General features: G+C 43.1%; 2 protein-coding genes across 5 annotated transcripts in view; one reads left to right on the forward strand and one right to left on the reverse strand.

Annotated features, from left to right (window-relative positions):
- SLC11A2 (solute carrier family 11 member 2) overlaps window positions 1–4,993 on the forward strand; it is a 65,793-nt gene extending 60,800 nt beyond the window's left edge. For all 4 annotated transcript variants that reach the window (XM_033138455.1, XM_033138456.1, XM_033138457.1 and 1 more), the window contains one exon: window positions 4,569–4,993. In XM_033138455.1, coding sequence (XP_032994346.1) covers window positions 4,569–4,646 — 78 coding nt within the window. In that variant the 3' untranslated portion in view covers window positions 4,647–4,993. The remainder of the gene's footprint in view (window positions 1–4,568) is intronic.
- Window positions 4,994–9,763: 4,770 nt separating this feature from the next.
- On the reverse strand, window positions 9,764–16,908 carry HIGD1C (HIG1 hypoxia inducible domain family member 1C). The gene is made up of 4 exons (XM_033138459.1): window positions 16,528–16,908; window positions 14,425–14,527; window positions 10,479–10,613; window positions 9,764–9,859 (listed from the first exon to the last, which is right to left on the reverse strand). Exons 2-4 carry the CDS (start codon window positions 14,516–14,518, stop codon window positions 9,795–9,797), a joined length of 294 nt encoding a protein of 97 aa, XP_032994350.1. The 5' UTR covers window positions 14,519–14,527; window positions 16,528–16,908; the 3' UTR covers window positions 9,764–9,794.
- Window positions 16,909–17,274: the final 366 nt, after the last annotated feature.

Genomic DNA, 17,274 nt, shown 5'->3' on the forward strand with positions numbered 1-17,274 from the left:
TGGAGGGGTGAGTATTCAATATGGGAGATGTGTCTAAAAGATAAACCCCAATCCGCCACACCCCGGATGGGGCAGACGTTCACCCCGTGATTCTCTGGTTGTCAGTCCCTCTCTCCCTCCTGAAGAGGGTGAGGTGCTGTTGGATCTGTCTGTGATTGTGGGAATATTAATGCAGCATGGGCTATAAAATGAGGATCGCTAGCCAACAGAGAGCCAACTTCGGGTTCAGAAGGCCTGTCTATTCTGTCTCGCCAAAAGTGTAATGGAGAAGGTCGATCCTTCTCACAAGTTGTTAAAGGTCCAGGTTGAATGCTGGATTTCTCCAGGCTGTCCATGGCAAGAAGTTCTTTTGGTGTTATTGTCGTGCGGATATTGGAGGGGCCAATTTCCTCATCTCCAGTAATACTTGAAGGGGAAGCGTGGAATTGCCCTGTTGTCTTATTATGGGGTGAGGAGTTGGATGTCATTAAATAATGAGCCCCAGGTGCTACAGTTCTTATATTTTGAGCTAAAACCTCAGTCCTTATATTCAATAGTCTCTCCTTCAAATCTCGTAGTTCTAGACTAACGGGATTCTTTTCTTCCATTGGGGAGTTAATATTTTTGGTATTGGACTTAACTTCCCTTGTCCACATTTGCTTTGACTCTTTGCTGGGGATCAGTTGCTTCCTTGTATCATCCTTGAATACCCTCACTGGGCGGAGAAAATGAAACCACCATAGAGTATCCTTGATTTCCATAAGACGAGATGGGAGGGCTGATGTTCTGAAAGTCATAAATAGACGTGTAATATTTCCCATCGTCGGCAGGAAGTGGTGATTTTCTAGATCTATATTTCGATGATGGCAATTCAGGAGTTGAGACAAGGACATGATGATTTGCCTGCGGTTCATCCACCTATGCTGATATTGGTGGATCTCTAACATTAACTGGTTCATCTGCAAAATTCGACAGGACCTCAACTTACAGAAGTCTTAAAGAACTTGTAGAGCAGTATGAGCTTTCATGTGCCAATCCCTACTTTGCGAGATTAGCAAAGAGGATAAGTATACTCCAAGGACAAAGAGAAGGGGCGGAGTAGTTCTTTTAATACAACGTGATGCCAGAAGGCCAAGCGACGGAAGAGAGAGCAGTAGGTTTCTCACACGCAGAGCCCTCACTTGCACAACATACAGGTGAAACTCAAAAAATTAGAATATCATGGAAAAGTCCATTTATGTAAGCAATTGTTACTGGAGTTTAATATATGCGATAGACTCATGGCATGCAAAGTGAGATATGTCAAGCCTTTATTTGTTATAATTGTGATGATTATGGCATGCAGCTGATGAAAACCCCCAAGTTGAAATTGTTAATTTGGGGTTCTCCATAATCATCACAATTTGGGGTTCGCCAGAATCATCACAATTATAACAAATAAAGGCTTGACATACATCGCTTTGCATGTCATGAGTCTTATTGCATATATTAGTTTCACCTTTTAAGTTGAATTACTGAAAGAAATGAACCTTTCCATGAGGCGCTAATTTTTCGAGTTTCACCTGTACATTCAGATGCTCACAAGATATAGTTACTGTGGGTATAATGATGCCCAGCATACAGTCCCTGGTAATGGGATATGCATCAATGGTATGAAGAAACACAATGGCTGGTTTTCAACAGTCTGCTCCAATCACTACATGCCTCTTCTCAAGTGGTGATACTTTAATGACGTCTTCGGCATTGGGACTCGTGAGACGGAGAGCTCTTGAGAAATCGAACCAGATCTTTTATCAGTAGCAACATCCTATTAATCTGAATTTTAACCACTCCCTGTAACGTGCTTTCATCATATATATATCGGTTAAACTAGGGCATATAAACTGCACCATATCCCATAAAGCAACTGAAGACCACACATACCTGCAGCTACTATCCAGAGTGCACTCCCCACACAATTGCATAAAGCTAAGATTATGGTGGGACGCGGGTGGCGCTGTGGTCTAAACCACAGAGCCTAGGGTTTGCCGATCAGAAGGTCGGCGGTTTGAATCCCCGCAACGGGGTGAGATCCCGTTGCTCGGTCCCAGCTCCCACCCACCTAGCAGTTTGAAAGCATGTCAAAGTGCAAGTAGATAAATAGGTACCGCTCTAGCGGGACGGTAAACGGCGTTTCTGTGTGCTGCTCTGGTTTCGCCAGAAGTGGCTTAGTCATGTGGGCCACATGACCTGGAAAAACTGCGGACAAACGTTGGCTCCCTCAGCCAGTAAAGCAAGATGAGCACCACAACACCAGAGTCGTTCACGACTGGACTTAACTGTCAGGGGTCCTTTACCTTTTTTTTAAGATTATGGTATAGTCACATCTGCTCCTAATTTTTTGGGCAAGGACAAACACTTGCCCCAAACAGCTGCTTCAGGCATCCTATTAAAAACTACAATATTTGTTTAGCAAAGTGAGGAAACCACTCCGTAAAGTCGTGTAGGTTCCCAATGAGTCACCTGCTACAGAACAGGCCCATCAGACACAGCAGTAGAACTTCTCTTGTTATCTTCAGCTCTCAGCAATAATCTCTCCAGTATCTCATCAACACAGATAATTATCCTCTCTACTCATTGGCCTTGGGCTGAAGACTTGCCCCTGCTTAGAAACAAATCCACAACTTGTGGAAGTCACTTACTAACAATAATGAGCCACAAAACAGAGATACAAACCCAACAGTCTCCATATGTACTGGAGCAAGTCTATTTTGCAATCAAACAACATCAGCTCTGTTATCAAGGGTCCATTCACCTACATATCTTCTAAAGTGAAGTAATGAATGCCAAGAATGCCCATCTGCCATAAATATAGGCCAAAAAAGTCAGTTTCTGCTCAAGAGAATAAATGGATGCTAATCAGACTCTGAAACCAATATGGAGGTGTGGGGGTGTCAGTCTTATCCACCAAGGCATTCTGTAGCAGATTGGAAAGGTCATCATACTCCAGCTAAAATAAATAGATAATAATAATAATTTATTATTTATACCATGCCCACCTGGCTGGGTTTCCCCAGCCATTCTGGGCGGCTCCCAACAGAATATTAAAAACAATAAGACTTCAAACATTAAACACTTCCCTAAACAGGGTTGCCTTCAGATGTCTTCTAAAAGTCAGACAGTTGTTTATTTCTTTGACATCTGATGGGAGGGCGTTCCACAGGGCGGGCGCCACTACCGAGAAGGCCCTCTGCCTAAATAAATTGTAATAGTTAAATTTCACTATCCCTGATCTTCACCTGGGGTCACTAGTCCATAGTGCTGTGATCGGGTCTTTTGTTCATTTGACTGGATCTTGAATTAACTTCATGCGCTATTCCTTTGTGATCTGCACAGTTGTGTGACATACCCAAGTGCTGCCTCTTGCTTTGCTTGACCTTTTGGCTTCATTTAGTAAGCCACTTCCCGACTCCCTTCTGTATTCAGGGAATATACAGGTGAAACTCGAAAAATTAGAATATCGTGGAAAAGTCCATTTATGTAAGCAATTGTTTTCATTAGCTACTGGAGTTTAATATATGAGATAGACTCGTGACATGCAAAGCGAGATATGTCAAGCCTTTGCTTGTTATAATTGTGATGATTATGGCGCACAGCTGATGAAAACCCCAAAGTTGAAATTGTTAATTTGGGGTTCTCATCAGCTGTACGCCATAATCACCACAATTATAACAAATGAAGGCTTGACATATCTCGCTTTGCATGTCATGGGTCTATCTCATATATTAGTTTCACCTTTTAAGTTGAATTACTGAAAGAAATGAACCTTTCCACGATATTCTAATTTTTCGAGTTCCACCTGTATATACCGACCCACTTAGGCGCTCGTGCATCTGGTGTCGTGAGCTGTAACCTTCTTACAACACAATAGATCTGTTAGCTTTTAACAAGCCTTGACAGTGCTAATGGTGGCGGCGGTTCTCTCAATCATGGCTATACTTCTGGAATTTTGGTTTAATTTATGTAAGGAAGGGCTCCTGGGAATGGGTTCGCTAGTGAGCTGGCCTCCTGAAATAATGAAGTTTGGGGAAAGGAGTTACCATGGGGTAGGGAACTGTGTGCCTCCAGATCGTGGGGAGGCAAACTAAGGCCCGGGGGCCGGATCCGGCCCAATCACCTTCTAAATCCTGGCCCACGGAAAGTCCGGGAATCAGCGTGTTTTTACATGAGTAGAATGTTTCCTTTTATTTAAAATGCATCTCTGGGTTATTTGTGGGGCCTGCCTGGTGTTTTTACATGAGTACCGGTAGAATGTGTGCTTTTAATTAAAATGAATCTCTGGGTTATTTGTGGGGCATAGAAAATCGTTCATATTTTTTTTCTTCAACATGTAGTCCGGCCCCAATGTCTGAGGGACAGTGGACCGGCCCCAACTAGCATTTTCCCACCCATGAGCCAGCAACTTCCCTAACAAATGGCTGCAGCTCTTTAGAGTTTGTGGACTCCCACTTGGAAAACCTTAGGAGATCTGACCGTACCTGATTTCAACCATGTTTTCATTTCTCCTAGGCAGCATTCCTAACTGCCACCTCCTTTTCTTCCTTCTCTAGTATCACCTGGGACTCACTGGTCATCCAGAACTCTTCCTCCTCAACAATGTTGATGCCGACCAAGCCTCGATTAGATGAATCCCCTCCGAACTAGTAAGGATGTGACTTTAAAGACAAAGGACGTAGAGCCCTCCTATGCTGCCCTAAGCCAAGTTTTGATTGGTTCAGATGTGTTACTGCAAATATCCAAGAATTTGCAACTTCAAGAGAGAGAGGGGAGCACAAGGGGAAAGGAATTATGTTATTCAGGATCGTCTGGTACACTGGAAAATAGACTTCTTTAGAAGCTGTGCCTAAGGTCACCTAGAAAAGTTACAAAAGGACTGACAGAGAACTTGGGTTAAATCATTGTGAAGCTGAGATTGTATGTAATAGTGATGGACAGGCTCATATCTTGAAATGTGGGTCGCCACCAAACATCTTCAGAATACTGGAGGTGTGGGTACTAAAATTCAAAAAGCAATTACAGTTGTACCTTGGGTTACGTACGCTTCGGGTTGTGTACTTTTCGGGTTGCAAACTCCCGTAACCCGCCGCGCGTGCGGTCTGCGCATGCACAGAAGCATTCTGCGTGCTTCGCGTATGCGCAAAGCACGTTTTTCGGGTTACGTACGTTTCGGGTTGTGTGCAGCGACCCGGAACCAATTAAGTACGTAACCTGAGGTACGACTGTAGTGGGAGGAGGGTGCTGAACTCTTCATTCAACCACTGGCCTCCCTCTCCACCAAGTTACCTCTCCCCCTGCCCCCCAGCGTTTTACTCCTAGTTGGATCTTGATTTCTGGCCTCAAATTGGGAGAAATGTGCCTGGGGAAAACTTGTTTATTTGGAAGCAGGGTCTAGCGATAGCAGACGGAGAGTTCCATACCCCTGTCCTGTCTGTCATTTTCACTTTTGAAAGCCCTTACTTGCTTTACAGGTATTTGACAGTGACCCATACTTGAAACACATAACTACAGTGAAGGTGCTGTTGATTTGATTTCCGCTTGATGCAGATCACTGTCTTTCCTGTCTTAAGGGAGAAATGATCACACACCCCTCAATTTCTGGAAAACTGACAACGCGTCTTTTCTGATAGTTGAGAAATATCCTCCTTGCCATTTTATCCCCAATAATATCCTGTTATCAAGGAGTCCAAATGAAAACCAGCAGGTTCACTATTCCAGATGGGGAATTTGGGTTTTTGTTTGACACAGAGTGCACCCAGCCTGGCTATCCCCATGGTCCTTCTTGCTATTGGATTAGGAAACTAACATAATTGAATTTTCCTCTTGGCTGAGGAAATTTGTTCTATGTGCAGAGCTGTGATTGCAAGATTTAATTCCATGAGATTCAAGTATAACAGCTTTCTTTTCTTTTTTCGAGAAGCAAAAGAACTCTAGCCTGCAACTCCTCCTCCTCCTGCCTGACCCTATGAATATTTTTATATATTTTTACAGCACATCATTGAACAGGGTGCCATACAGCATAACAAGACCCCCTTTCTTTCCTTTTGACTACTGCTCAATTTGGTACAGAGTTGTTAAAATGACATGGCTGGCAAAATCTCATATCAGCTGACTGCTTTAACTCACACTGCACACACTTTTAGCTTAATATGTCACGTCTGATTTATTAGGTAAAACTTGAAATAACAGTTTCATACAGAGCTGCAGCTTGCATCATTTGCTCTGCTGCTGGTAAATGTGTGTTTTTAATTTACAGAAAATTAAGGGTCCCCTTTTCCTGTATTAGTGTGACATTTTACCCGGTTAATTTAACAACACATTCAGTCGCAGCTTACATTGTAATCCAAATACCAATATAGAAGTGATGCAAATTTAATTCAGGCCTTGCAGTGCTCTGTCGAGGTTTCAGGCAATCCTCGATATTTGAGTAGAGTTGTTCATTGTATGAACAGAAGATGGTATCTACCTGTTGCTTTAAGTTTTATCCCTGAAGCTTTCCCCAGGTTTCTAGCCCTCGTGCTCACAGAAACGGACACATATGGCCATATACATGCAGTATCTGCAGAAAATGCCAGTATTTAATCAAGTTTGCAGCTGTTCTAGTTTGCAAAGTTGGCCACATATATTATTAGAGTTGTCTGGATGTTCTCTGTGGTGCGAGACAACTTGGTACTGCGATTGCATTTGAAACAGTACAGACACCAATATACTAATAGCTCCTTTGCTCTACAAACTGCATTTCTTCACTGTATAAGGAGAGTCACCCATTCTATAACTTATTGTGGACAGCCTAAGACTTGATTTCTGTGCATAATCAACTTTCTAGTAAGCCGCTTTCAACTGAGTGGGGCTTGATTCTGAGTAAGCATGCATAGAATCAGGTGTTGCTTTGCTTCCTACCTTAATAATAATAATAAATTTTTATTTATACCCCGCCCTTCCCAGCCAAAAACCGGGCTCAGGGCGGCTAACACTAATTAAAATCACAGCAAAAACATAAAAAGAATCAATTTAAAATACAGATTAAAATACAAATTTAAAAATTCAAAATTAAAACTGCAGTCTCATTTTCAATGTGTGTGCACTAAAAAAAACATGCCACATTCACACGCACAGACTTGGGCACAAGAAGAGTGTCCCACTGAACTTGGCCAAAATAGGTATGTTTGAACCAAACATGGTGAGAAGGCTTCCAGGGCAGCCCCTCTGTTCTAAAAATGTCACATGCATCTTGCACTCAGGATGCACTAAATATCCGCAGTTGTGTTACAAGACAAGGCCGGTTTCTGCTGAATGGTATATATGCAATCTGTTACAAAACCCATTCAGGTTTCAAGACAAGCCCTGCTGGATCAGGTCAAAGGCCCATCTAATTCAGCATCCTGTTCTTAGCCAGATGCCTATGGGAAGCCACAAGTAGGATGTGCGTACAACAGTACTCTCACTACTTGTGAGTCCTAAGCAAGAGGAATTCAGAAGTATATTTGGTATTTTTGTTTTGTATTTGGCACTAATTTATATTAAATGTACTGATCATTATTTGTTTCAACAGAGGTCCAGGTTTTCAAATAAATATGTCAACTATACACTACCTTTCTGGTTTCTAATCTTGTTATCTGGTTTCATCAGCTTTTCTTTGTCTTCTGACTTAGAATGCAAGGAGACACTGCTGCAGGAATAATTACAGTGGGGAGAAGTAGAAGTAAAATAATTCTGTTGACGCTGCTTAAGGAACAGAATGTTGCTACTTGGGAAGAAAAATAAATGAGTAAGGCCTGATTTATACAAAATGCTATCGTAGGCAATGTGGAAAAACCACTGAGCCCAAATAGGTGACCATTTTATCACACTTCCTGCTACACACTTTGCCACACCTTATCAGCTCATTTGTCTCCTCATTTGTCTCCTCATTTGTCTCCTCATTTGTCTCCTGAGAAATCTCTATGTGGGACAAGAAGCTACAGTTAGAACTGGATATGGAACAACTGATTGGTTCAAAATTGGGAAAGGAGTACGACAAGGCTGTATATTGTCTCCCTGCTTATTTAACTTATATGCAGAATTCATCATGCGAAAGGCTGGACTGGATGAATCCCGAGCCGGAATTAAGATTGCCGGAAAAAATATCAACAACCTCAGATATGCTGATGATACTACCTGGATGGCAGAAAGTGAGGAAGAATTAAAGAACCTTTTAATGAGGGTGAAAGAAGAGAGCGCAAAATATGGTCTGAAGCTCAACATCAAAAAAACTAAGCTCATGGCCACTGGTCCCATCACCTCCTGGCAAATAGAAGGGGAAGAAATGGAGGCAGTGAGAGATTTCACTTTCTTGGGTTCCATGATCACTGCAGATGGTGACAGCAGTCACGAAATTAGAAGACGCCTGCTTCTTGGGAGGAAAGCAATGACAAACCTAGACAGCATCTTAAAAAGCAAAGACATCACCTTGCCGACAAAGGTCCGTATAGTTAAAGCTATGGTTTTCCCAGTAGTAATGTACGGAAGTGAGAGCTGGACCATAAAGAAGGCTGATCGCCGTAGAATTTATGCTTTTGAATTATGGTGCTGGAGGAGACTCTTGAGAGTCCCATGGACAGCAAGAAGATCAAACCTATCCATTCTCAAAGAAATCAGCCCTGAGTGCTCACTAGAAGGACAGATCCTGAAGTTGAGGCTCCAGTACTTTGGCCACCTGATGAGAAGAGAAGACTCCCTAGAAAAGACCCTGATGTTGGGAAAGATGGAGGGCACAAGGAGAAGGGGACGACAGAGGATGAGATGGTTGGACAGTGTTCTCGAAGCTACTAACATGAGTTTGGCCAAACTGTGAGAGGCAGTGAAGGATAGGTGTGCCTGCCGTGCTCTGGTCCATGGGGTCACGAAGAGTCGGACACGACTGAACGACTGAACAACAACAACAATCAGCTGATGAGCAGTAGAATCCCTCTTATCACTTGGCAAGATGATTCAGATGATCAAACCGCTCCCGAGTGAAAGAACTCATCCCAGGGTAATTGGGGTGGTCTGAATGAGCTGAGCTTGCATTTAACTGCACTGAGGTTGTCCGGGTTTGCCATTACATGCGCATTTGACAAGAAGCTACGGATGATCCCAGCTGCCTGAAATGTGTACGTGTGTGATAACGTTTGCCAACAAATATCTGTCACATTTACGCTTCACATGTTCAGGTGTATATCCTAAAAATGTGTGGCAGGCTTTATTCTGGGTTTTTTTGAGGGTGCACCGACCGACATGGATGTTGGAAGGCCTCTCAACTCAGTGGCAAAGCCGCATGCATAGTGTACATGAAATCGCAAGCTCAGTTCCAGACATTATCAAAAAGAACTCAGGTAGGAGGGAGCCCACCGGCCGATGCCTTAGAGAGCAGCTGCCAGAGTAGAGGCTGGGAAGACAAACCAGCGGTCTGACTCTGTATCACGCAACTTCCTATGCCCAGACATCGGCCACGTTAAGACTCCCCTAGGGGGCTTAACTGCTGGTGTTTCTAAAAGCCGGACACACCTCTGAACCTTGAGAGCGAATGTTCAACTCGAACCAGGAAAAAGCTGCAAAGTTGACTCAGATCTGGATGCCCAATGCAGAGCTTGTCTTCAGCATATAGAAGCTGCTTTAATAAGTGGGGAGGGCAGTGGGAATCCTGGCGGCATACTTGGAATACATTCTAAAAACACTTATACATAAAAGTTTTTTATAAAATAATACTGAATCAAATGCTTTGCTCTTCTTCCTCTTCCTCTTTGCTTTGATGATGATGATCATTTGTTCGGTCCACTGGTGCCCGAACGTTTCATGTAATCCGTATACATGGAATATAGAACTCCTAACAAAAGAAAGCAGATATATTCCTTAGCAATGGCTGCTTCAATATCATCCAGCAACTGTTGTATTGAACAGAAATAAGGTCACGTTTGCTATCATAGCACAGGCAAATGGATCTGTTGCCTGGTGATGACTCAACAACAAAAGCTTAGGGCTTTGATTCAAAAACTACAGTGCTGCCTGTTTACTCACTACAGCATGCTGGGGAACGTTTTCGGCCCCATGAGCCAGATCTTTACCCACCCCATCGGCCAATGTTGACAGGCGAGTGGGGCGACCCACCTGTCAATCATCTGACACCATGGTGGCAATCAGGTGATTAATAGATGGTTGGCTGTGCCCAACTGGGGCGAGGGGGAAGAGTTCTGCTTTCCTAGCACATTCCCTGCGGGAAACACACTAGAAAAGCAGCACCCAACAGGATTGGACCCCACCTACCAGTTGGCACCACCCAGGGACATCAGCTGATTGACAGGTGGGTGTGGTGGGGAACCTCTAGACTCTTGGCTTGGTGTGGATTTTTTTCTGGGGGGTTGGGAGACATGGCCTCAGAAGCTAAACTGGACAGGGGGGAGGTTACTTAACAAAAGGGCACCGATCACAACAACGTGCTCTCTTACCTACTGTTATTGCACCCACAACAAAGCTTTGTGCTGCAACTCTCATGTGGATGAGGTGGACTGACATTTTTTGGCTTCCTCTGTGTTTCAGCTTGTAAAGGCCATAGCCCACTACAGCAAAGCAGCCTGCCAGACCTGGATATTAAAGAGAGGGGTGAAGTTTAGCATTGAGCACCAGCATTGCTTTGCTGGATCAGGTTGTTGCTTCATGTAATCCAACGTTCTCTTCCTAACAGAGACCAGCCAGGTGCCTTTGGGGGAAGTACACAAGCAGGACATGAAGCCAACAGCCCTGCCCCACCCATTGTTTGTCTCAACAATGCCTATTCATCCAGGAATCTCCCTTAAAGGCATCTAAAGCAGTGGTTGCCACCACACTGGGTTTTAATACTTATATATATATAGATATAATGATGATGATGATGATGCAATGGACCGTCTCAAGGAGCCAAAAGAGGAGGTATACCCTTCCTATTTTGTCAGTCGAAAGCACACATGCATAGAGTCATTTTGTATGGACCCAGTTACAGGTAGGTAGCCGTGTTGGTCTGCCATAGTCAAAACAAAATAAAAAGTAAAAAAAAAAATCCTTCCAGTAGCACCTTAGAGACCAACTAAGTTTGTTCTTGGTATGAGCTTTCATATGCATGCACACTTCTTCAGATATCTGAAGTGTGCATTCACACGGATATCTGAAGGTATCTGAAGAAGTCGGTGGTTGGAATTCCCACGACAGGGTGAGCTCCCGTTGCTTGGTCCCAGCTAGCGCCAACCTAGCAGTTCGAAAGCACGCCAAAAGTGCAAGTAGATAAATAGGTACTACTCTGGCGGGAAGGTAAATGGCGTTTCTGTGTGCTGCTCTGGTCTCGGTGTTCCGTTGCGCCAGAAGCGGCTTAGTCATGCTGGCCACATGACCCAGAAAGCTGTCTGTGGACAAACTCCGGCTCCCTCGGCCAGTAAAGCGAGATGAGCGCTGCAACCCCAGATTCAGGTAGGTAGCCGTGTTGGTCTGCCATAGTCAAAACAAAATAATAAAATAATAAAATTCCTTCCAGTAGCACCTTAAACACCAACTTTCGTGAGCTTTCGTGTGCATGGTATCTGAAGAAGTGTGCATGCACACAAAAGCTCATACCAAGAACAAACTTAGTTGGTCTCTAAGGTGCTACTGGAAGGATTTTTTTTTACTTTTTATTTTGTTTCGCACGGACCGTTTGCTTTCCTGAGTTCCTCCCTGATGAACTAGTGGAGTGCTCAACCCAAACTGTGGACTGCTGGGTTCATGTCCCTGTAAGATAAGTGAGTTATAGTCACTAGTTCTCATCCTACCCAACTTAAAAGGTTGTGAATATAAAGCCCATGTATGCCACCCTCAGCTCCTTGCACCAAGAATCGGGTGCAGATGTGGTAAACAAGCCATGTTGTGTACACATTTTAAAAATAGACCCCCTTCTGAATCAAAATGTTGGTAAGTGACAGCTCATTTTGTTCCAACAGGATGTTTCATTTTCTGGGGTGAAGGCTAGGATTTCGATTCCCAGGGCCATTCACTGTAACCATAACAACTCTCCTTGAATCCAAAATAATTAAAAAATACTGCTCTGGAGTGACATCCAGATGTGTTAAGCTTTACCTCCTGAACAGTTTGGTTTGGGAGATTTGTCAGGTGATGTAATTTTTCTTTACGTTTCTTATTGTTTGATGCGTAAATTCAATAGAATGGCCTTTCTGTTTTCTCTTTTAACTGCAAACCTGGTCTGTGGGAGGCAAGCACTGTCCTTGCAGCCAGCTTAATTGGCAACAGTGCATACAAATTAGCCTGTGTTCGTGGGCATTGCATGTACAAATCACTTTAAATTCTGGAAAGGCACCTGGTCTGGTGCAGTTCAGCTGGAGCTGATAAATGGGAAGGAAGACTAATGAAGGTTGATGGGTGAAACTGTGACAGTTTGCAAGGCTTCTGCTAGCCTCTCTCAATGTGGGCACATTTCTAAAAGAAAATCCTAATAGCAAAAAAGAAATGTCATTCACTTGTCTGTTTAAAATACACTGACTTTTTAAAAAGGATGGTATTAAGTCTGTGGCATGGAATATGGAGCCGCAATGTGTTTCCTGCCTGTTTTTTTATGCCAGGAGTGTCCAACTTCTATATTCCTGAAGACCACCCAGTTCTCCAGTTTCCAGTCTGAGGTGTGCCACTTTATGGATGGTCACCGAGGCAGCAGAGAGCTATATAGATGTGACTCTGAACATACATACACTGCCTCACACACAAGCCAGGGCATCCCTATGGCATTCTACCTGCACCACTCTGTTCTTGAACATGAACTCTTCTTCTGCTCCAGCAGAGCAGACTAATCTGTACATAAGATGCAGCAAAACTGGAAGAAAACCATTTATGCACACACGGGGGGGGGGGATCCCACATTTCCATCAAACTGCAAAAATTGCCAATTTAAAGCAGTAATATAATACTGAATTATGGTGCTGGAGGAGACTCTTGAGAGTCCCATGGACTGCAAGAAGATCAAACCTATCCATTCTCAAAGAAATCAGCCCTGAGTGCTCACTAGAAGGACAGATCCTGAAGTTGAGGCTCCAGTACTTTGGCCACCTCATGAGAAGAGAAGACTCCCTAGAAAAGACCCTGATGTTGGGAAAGATGGAGGGCACAAGGAGAAGGGGACGACAGAGGATGAGATGGTTGGACAGTGTTCTCGAAGCTACTAACATGAGTTTGGCCAAACTGCGAGAGGCAGTGAAGGATAGGCGTGCCTGGCGTGCTCTGGTCCATGGGGTCACGAAGAGTCGGACACGACTGAACGACTGAACAACAACAACAATATAATACAAAATAATGCAGCAAAACAGAGCAAGAGTTAGCAACTCAACAGATCTAGGAACCAGATATAGCAGATGGAATTTAGTTGCTGACTGGAGTGACTATCTCCATGTCCCTCCTAGCTACGGTATATCGTTATTACTGGCACAACAGCATTTGAAGCCATAACCCAGAGACTGACCGCCACCACCAATTTATTGAGTTCTCAGAGTTATAAAAGGTAAAGGGACCCCCCTGATCATTAAGTCCAGTCGCGGACGACTCTGGGGTTGCGGCGCTCATCTCGCTTTACTGGCCGAGGGAGCCGGCGTTTGTCCGCAGACAGGTTTTCCGGGACATGTGGCCAGCATGACTAAGCCGCTTCTGGCGAACCAGAGCAGTGCACAGAAATGCCGTTTACCTTCCCGCCGGAGCGGTTATATCCCACCCTTATTCTAAAGAGCTGGAGATGGCATACATTAGGGTGTATATACCCTCACGGTATATATGTAATATATATGTAGTAATGTATGGAAGTGAGAGCTGGACCATAAAGAAGACTGATCGCCGAAGAATTGATGCTTTTGAATTATGGCGCTGGAGGAGACTCTTGAGAGTTCCATGGACTGCAAAAAGATCAAACTTATCCATCCTTAAAGAAAATAGCCCCGAGTGCTCACTGGAAGGACAGATCCTGAAGTTGAGGCTCCAGTACTTTGGCCACCTCATGAGAAGAGAAGACTCCCTAGAAAAGACCCTGATGTTGGGAAAGATGGAGGGCACAAGGAGAAGGGGACGACAGAGGATGAGATGGTTGGACAGTGTTCTCGAAGCGACTAGCATGAGTTTGGCCAAACTGCGGGAGGCAGTGAAAGATAGGCGTGCCTGGCGTGCTCTGGTCCATGGGGTCACGAAGAGTCGGACACGACTGAACGACTGAACAACAACAACAACCCTCACAACAAGGCTGCAAGTTAAATTAGTCTGAGTTTGTGTGTGACTGATCACCCAGGGAGGCAGACTGCTAAATGGGGATTCAACTCTTGACAGGTCTCTCCACAGCAAGTCCAAACACTCTACCCACTGTACCACATGGACTCAAAATTGCTGAAGGGTTCAACTCACCTATGGGAACAAAGGGGGCATCTCTGGATTTCCTAGCTAGTTTTGATGCTTGGCTGTCATCTTCAGCTGGCGACCAGGACTCATCAGGAGACATTTCTGACGTCTGAAAACAAAAAATAAGTGCAGAGAAATAAGAACATTTCTTGGGAAAGCATTACTGATTAGAGATGTTCTGGTTAAAGCAGCTGAAAGGAAGCATACTGAAGGACTGGCTGTGGTGCATTCTATTTCAAATAAAACTTTTTTTATATACTCTAGTAGTTTTTTCATTCCATAGGCCAACCAAGCTGTGAGTTGCCCACAACAACCAGCTTGTCTCCATGCTCCCTGACCTGCGCTGGCTCCCTGGTGCTATTTTATTACTGAACAGTTCTTAGACAATGAACCTACCCTATATGTGAGAGGTGTATTTTTGAGTTACCATGCAGGATGAGGCTTTATGAGGTCATATGAGGTCATATGGCCCATTCATTCATGCTATCTGTTGAGGATTGGTTCTTAATGATTCGGGGACCTGGCTTATATGGTCAAACCCCACCAATATTGTAAGAACTAAAGAGGTTCAACAACAAAATGATTTATTCATCCAGTACTGGAATGATAAGGTACAGGATGAAAGTTAGCCATGTGTTCTTTTAGGAATAATCTGATAATAAACTCTCTTATTATTTCCCCCCTTTCCTTCGGTGCCTCTCTTAACTTATATGGGTGAACTAAAGAACCTGTCAGTTACTTCTTTATGTAGGTCTTATTGCTGCATAATAACTTTGCAACCTGTATAACACTGGTGGTTAAATATTGGTACCATTTTGTGGAACATTTGGAGTATCATGGGAAAAAAATTCTCATCAACAGCAGTATATATTTTTTTCCATCAGCAGCCACTTAAACATTTCCTATCTCCAAACTGGCTCTTATTTTTCTTAAAAATGAAAGCCGGTTGATCTATAGCACAATGCATACTATTTTAGCAGTGTCATAAACAGTGACTGTAGTTTAGCTGTTCTTTTTATTACATGTTTATGCTATGCTTCCCCCAAGGAGCTCAGGGTAGCTCCCCCACCCACATTATTCTCAACATAATCCTATGAAGTAGATAGATCAGGCTAAGAGAGAGTTCCTAGACAATGGTCACCCAATTAGCCTTATCACTCAGCAGGAATTTGAATCTGATCTTAGTCTCTGAACACAACAGTCCTCTGACTTTCTTAATCCACTAGCTCAGGCATGTCCAACAGGTAGATTGTGATCTACCAGGAGATCACTGGACACCTGTGGCAGATCAGTGGTAGATCATTGGTTCCCCCCAAAGAAGCTGAACAACTGTGGCTCCCCTAAAAAAAAAGGTCAACATTTTACCTCTTCTCTGCAAAAACTCAACAACTTTGACCTGAACCTCCAAAAAGGGGGTAGATCACTGCCAGTTTTTAACTCTGTGAGCAGATCGCAGTCTCTTGGGAGTTGGCCACCCCTGCACTAGCTAATAGTTTCATATACATGGTATAGTGTTATATGCAACACTGCATAACCATACAAAGGTATAGAATACATTTTTCATTTCAAGTAGATGCCTAATCTCAATGTAAAGGCTACCCAACATAATTGATCCACAAATAGCAGCTTTGCTAATTAAACAACCCTTACTATTATCCTTGGTTCTCAAGAGTGAATTCATACAACTCTAGTTCTTTGCCAGCTTCTATACCTTTTCTGCAAGATTCAAGAGCAGCTGAATCTCAGAAACCTTTTTTCCGCCTACTAAAATCCCACAATCTTTTAGCTTCCATAATCTAAACAGAGCACATTGAGTTCCTTAAAAAATTATTTCATTTCTCCATTGCCCTTCTCTGAAGTGGTTAGCAGTCTTTTGGTCTCATCCAAAAGCTGGAGAGCGTATATATAAAATGTATTTCATACCTACATAAAGATAAAACACTTCAGTAGTGAAGCCCTGTTCCATATCATTTTAAAAATGAATCCATTGTGCAAATAGGATCCAGTTATTTTTAACTAATGCCACTCGTTTTACCTGAGATACAGCCATCTATCTTGAGTTTTGTTAGAAATACGGAAAATAAGCAAGAATTCAAGTTGTTGAGTTACCTTTGCTGCTGATGCATTAACTGTCCATCTACTCTGTGGTCTCAAAAAGAGAGAAAGAGGATCTTCTATGGCAGGCTGAGGCTGCTGTCGGTAATGAGAGACAAATACAATTATAGATCGTTTGAAGGCAACATCTGGTAAAACTCTGTTCTAATACGGTTCTTCTCCCAGGTTCTGTAAGCTTTGTTAGTTTCATAATTGTTCCTAGAAGCAGGCGCAAGGGCAGAAAATATCTACTGTCATTGGTTTAATGAGCAGAAGTTCTCTTTATGCATGAAATAGGCCATAACATTTCATCAAATCATTTCTGGGTATAATTCTACTATGGGGAGAAACATCAGTAGTTTCTCAGATTCCCAAGAGCCTGCATTATATTGGAACTGTTTCCAACTGAAGCAACATGGAAGCCTTTAAAGACTACACACTAGTCTTTTTAATATTCCCCAAGTGAACAGTTCTTTGCTAAATAAATGGTATTTGTAATTTAAAAACAACTGTCAAAACAGTTGTGATGTGTTTTATCAACTTTTACTGCATACTACGGAAATTACCAATTTCCCCTAATTTCACATGCTTAACAGTCTGCCTGTAAAGATTACTATTATAAAATGCCACCTTTCTTACTTTTTTGACTGTACAACATGCTGTTACTTTTATAGATCCTACAATCTTGATCAGCAAATAAGATCCAGTGTACGTGAGCGCTTTACAGTTACTGTCTTCTGTATTGTAAGATCTAGTTAATAT

Source organism: Lacerta agilis, chromosome 2, assembly GCF_009819535.1.
Source record: "Lacerta agilis isolate rLacAgi1 chromosome 2, rLacAgi1.pri, whole genome shotgun sequence".
NCBI classification, from domain to species: Eukaryota; Metazoa; Chordata; class Lepidosauria; order Squamata; family Lacertidae; genus Lacerta; species Lacerta agilis.

What these genes read in the sequence shown, in the direction of transcription:
- HIGD1C (XM_033138459.1), bottom strand. Translation starts at nt 14,518, where the DNA reads ATGTCTCCTGATGAGTCCTGGTCGCCAGCTGAAGATGACAGCCAAGCA. An exon ending in TGCCCCCTTTGTTCCCATAG is followed by an intron (nt 10,614 to 14,424) that starts GTGAGTTGAACC and finishes TTTAATATCCAG; the next exon opens with GTCTGGCAGGCTGCTTTGCT. An exon ending in TGTGGGTGCAATAACAGTAG is followed by an intron (nt 9,860 to 10,478) that starts GTAAGAGAGCAC and finishes TTCTTTTGTTAG; the next exon opens with GAGTTCTATATTCCATGTAT.